At 34.2% G+C, this 3265-nt stretch overlaps 1 protein-coding gene across 1 annotated transcript in view; it reads right to left on the bottom strand.

Annotated features, from left to right (window-relative positions):
* Window positions 1-3265, bottom strand: part of LOC107590425 (SRC kinase signaling inhibitor 1-like) — a 124087-nt gene that overhangs the window by 28536 nt on the left and 92286 nt on the right. Inside the window, exon 5 of the mRNA XM_016279170.1 lies at window positions 701-896. Within this exon, the coding sequence (XP_016134656.1) occupies window positions 701-896 (196 nt within the window). The remainder of the gene's footprint in view (window positions 1-700; window positions 897-3265) is intronic.

Raw genomic sequence — 3265 nt, 5'->3', positions numbered from 1 at the left:
TTATGATCACTATTTTGTTTTACTAAGAGTTTCATATTGAATCTATTAGACTGTGGCTGTCAAATCCGGCTTTACCGAGCTCAATTGCTCTTACCCGTGCAGATATAAACATAACGCTATTGGCTAATTTAAAAAGGGGGCGGGGCTGCTTGATATGTCCCGCCTTGTCTTCCTGTTTCAGTTGAAATTACGTCACCACATAGAATAACGCTGCATGTTTCAAGGCACTTCAGGGGACCATTAAGAAACATTTCTTATTATCACTGTTGAAAATGTTTCAGTTGAAAAGTGCTGTTTAATATTTTTGTGGACAGAGTGACACTTTTTCAGGATTCTTTGATGAATAGAAAGTTCAAAAGAACAGCATTTATTTCAAAATCTTTTGTAACGTAATTAATGTTTTTACTGTCACTTTTGATCAATTTATATGTATACACATCTTTGCTAAATAAAAGTATTAATTTGTTTTCAAAAATAAAAGCTGTAGGTATGACTCAAATCTGCGTAACCATTGGAGCACCTGTGAGTTGTGATCATGAATGCTACTGCTACACCACAGCACTGGCTCTAGTAAAGTTGCTAACTTATTCTTGTGTTTATGTGGGCATAAGCGTATTAGTCTTTTGAGTGTCAGGTAAAGAGAGTAATTTACTGAGAGCAGTAGACTGATACTCAGATGAGGCCAGTGTGTATATGTTACCTGGAGAGCGTAGTTTATTCTGGCTTGCAGAGCGGGAGAGTGGGAGGCTCTGACGGAAACGGTTCATGCGGTTGAAGCCCAGCGGCATGTCGGCCTCAGACATGGTCTCCAGAGACTCAGCAGATGCGAAGGACAGTTTAGACGCCTGGTCTGCCAAACCCGACTGAGTGGACTGGGAGTGACGTGGACTACGGCTCTAAATGACACAGAGAGAGAGAGTGAGATTTCCAGCATTTTAAATGGCATGATGTAAAAGGCAGACATTACTTACTCACAAGGAGAAACCAAGTGCAAATTCCTCCAACCGGAGTAAACTGCAACTAAACCTCGCAAGTTTATACCCAAAAACACTCACAGGATATGACATCACAGCTCCAGCTCAGTGTGAGAAAGTAAAGCAGATAAAAAGTACCTAATTCTCTGTTTGTGTAATGATGGGAAAAACAGCAACATACTGATAGGAAAATCCCTCACAAGACAAACAAGTCTCTATTGATGTGTCTCTACAAACAGACTGAGACGCTAACAATTATACAGAACAAACCAGTCTGCCTCACTATAACATATACAGTAACGGTGAAACGCACATCTGTGGATTTCTTGTCAGATGTTTCTCTGTCATTGCGGTGGTTGTTTTGTAGTATTTAATGAAGAGGATTCACACAACAACATCCTGGCGTGTTTCACAAGCTCAGAGGCACCTGTAATGAGCTCCCAGGGTGCAATGGGGAAAGACTGGCAAGCTGGTTTGCAAAGCAGGACACATCCACAGAGTAGCATCACCATACATCAAATCAATTCTCCTCTATACTGCCAAAAAAATCTTCTAAATCAGTATTTTTGCCTCTTTTTTAAAATTCTGAACATATTTAAAACTAGACAAATTTACTTGAAAAGCACATTTGTGTAACAAATATTATTATAAATTATTTTCAGAGATTATAAAATACAGTGCAAAAGCTTGGGGTCCTTAAGATCTTTTAATGTTTTTGAAAGAAGTCCTTTATGCTCAACAAGGCTGCATTTATTTGACCAAAAATACAATAAAATTGTAATACTGTGAAATATTATTATTATTTAAAATAACTGTTTTTATTGTAATATATTATGATGGCAAGTCACATGATCCTTCATAATGTAATTACAATTTTTTGGTTTGGTTTGTAAAAGTCTTTACTGTTAGTTTGTATCAAATTAATGCGTCTTTGTTGAAAAAACAAGTTTCACAATCTTTTTGATTGTTTGGGGTTTTTTTTTTTTTAGAAGAAAAAAATCTCACCGACCCCAGACGTTTCAAAGGTAGTGTATATCTTGTTTTTCAGTTATAAGCTGTGTAAACTTCTAGGCAATTATTCTTTCTTGTTTTAACCATAAACGTAACAACATTTAAAGAAGTTTATACTTAAAAAAATAATAATTATAAAACTAATATTAACAAAATTGAGACAAAATTTATAACAAATTAAGAAAATGATTTAATTCACAAAAAGTGAATAAAACAAATCAGCTAATATACATTTATAAAAATAAAACTTCTAAAAGCAGTGTGTGTTATTTACACGCAAGGTAAAAGCTCAGACACACACACACACAAATGCTGAGGCACTGAAGCAGTGTAGTGTCTGTCTCCTTGCAGACAGTGTCTGAGCGCAAAGGGGCCAAGTTGAGCTGATAGATGACCCCCCCAGTGTAACTATAATGGGGTCATTTATCCACAACAGAGAGTGGTCCGGGTGCTACACATACACAAACGCACATACATACACCTACAAAATAAGAGCTTGTTTATCCACACAGAGACACACACTGACAAATTTGCCATAGCGTTCATGTATGCTGTGCTAAGCTAAATGCTACACAAACTCAGCAAAAAAAGAAATGTCCCTGTTCAGGATACTGTATTTTAAGGATAATTTTGTAAAATCCAAATAAGCTTTGGATTTTGACTTTTGATATTATACTTACTACATATTTCATACTGATACTTATTTAATTTCTGTTCATAAAATGCCTGTGGAACGTGTTCAGTTTATGACTGAACAAGTCGTAAACCTGTTTTACTTTTTATAATAAAACAAATTTTTACACATACCGCACGCATTATGACAGACCTATAGAGAAAAAAAATATTTGAATCTTTTTCTTTTCTAAGACTGGCTTAACTTGAAGCGCTGTAAAAAAAAATTGAAATTTTTTTTATTTTAAGGTACTTTATGATATGTTGCCAAACGGCAACAGCATACAATAGTTGATCTAACTTAGAATAATTGTACGCTTACTTATAATTAATATTTTTCCTCAGAAATGTTGTTTGTGTTGATTCAATTGGTGCTATTATAAGCTTTGACACAGTACTTACTTATAATTGACACCTTATACATACTTTCCAAAAACATGTGCTTTTATTTATTCTATTCTTTTTTGCTGAATAATGATTTATAATTTTTTTTAAATTTCATTAAATTTTTCATGAATATTATTTAAACTGCAAATTTATACAGTTAAAACAAATATAATACTGTATATAATGTATCATAAAACATTGACATAAAACCAAAAACATTG

Source organism: Sinocyclocheilus grahami, unplaced genomic scaffold (assembly GCF_001515645.1).
Source record: "Sinocyclocheilus grahami isolate Dianchi unplaced genomic scaffold, SAMN03320097.WGS_v1.1 scaffold127.1, whole genome shotgun sequence".
NCBI classification, from domain to species: Eukaryota; Metazoa; Chordata; class Actinopteri; order Cypriniformes; family Cyprinidae; genus Sinocyclocheilus; species Sinocyclocheilus grahami.
Note: the sequence above shows the minus strand (reverse complement) of the source record. Positions and strands in the feature narration are given on the sequence as shown.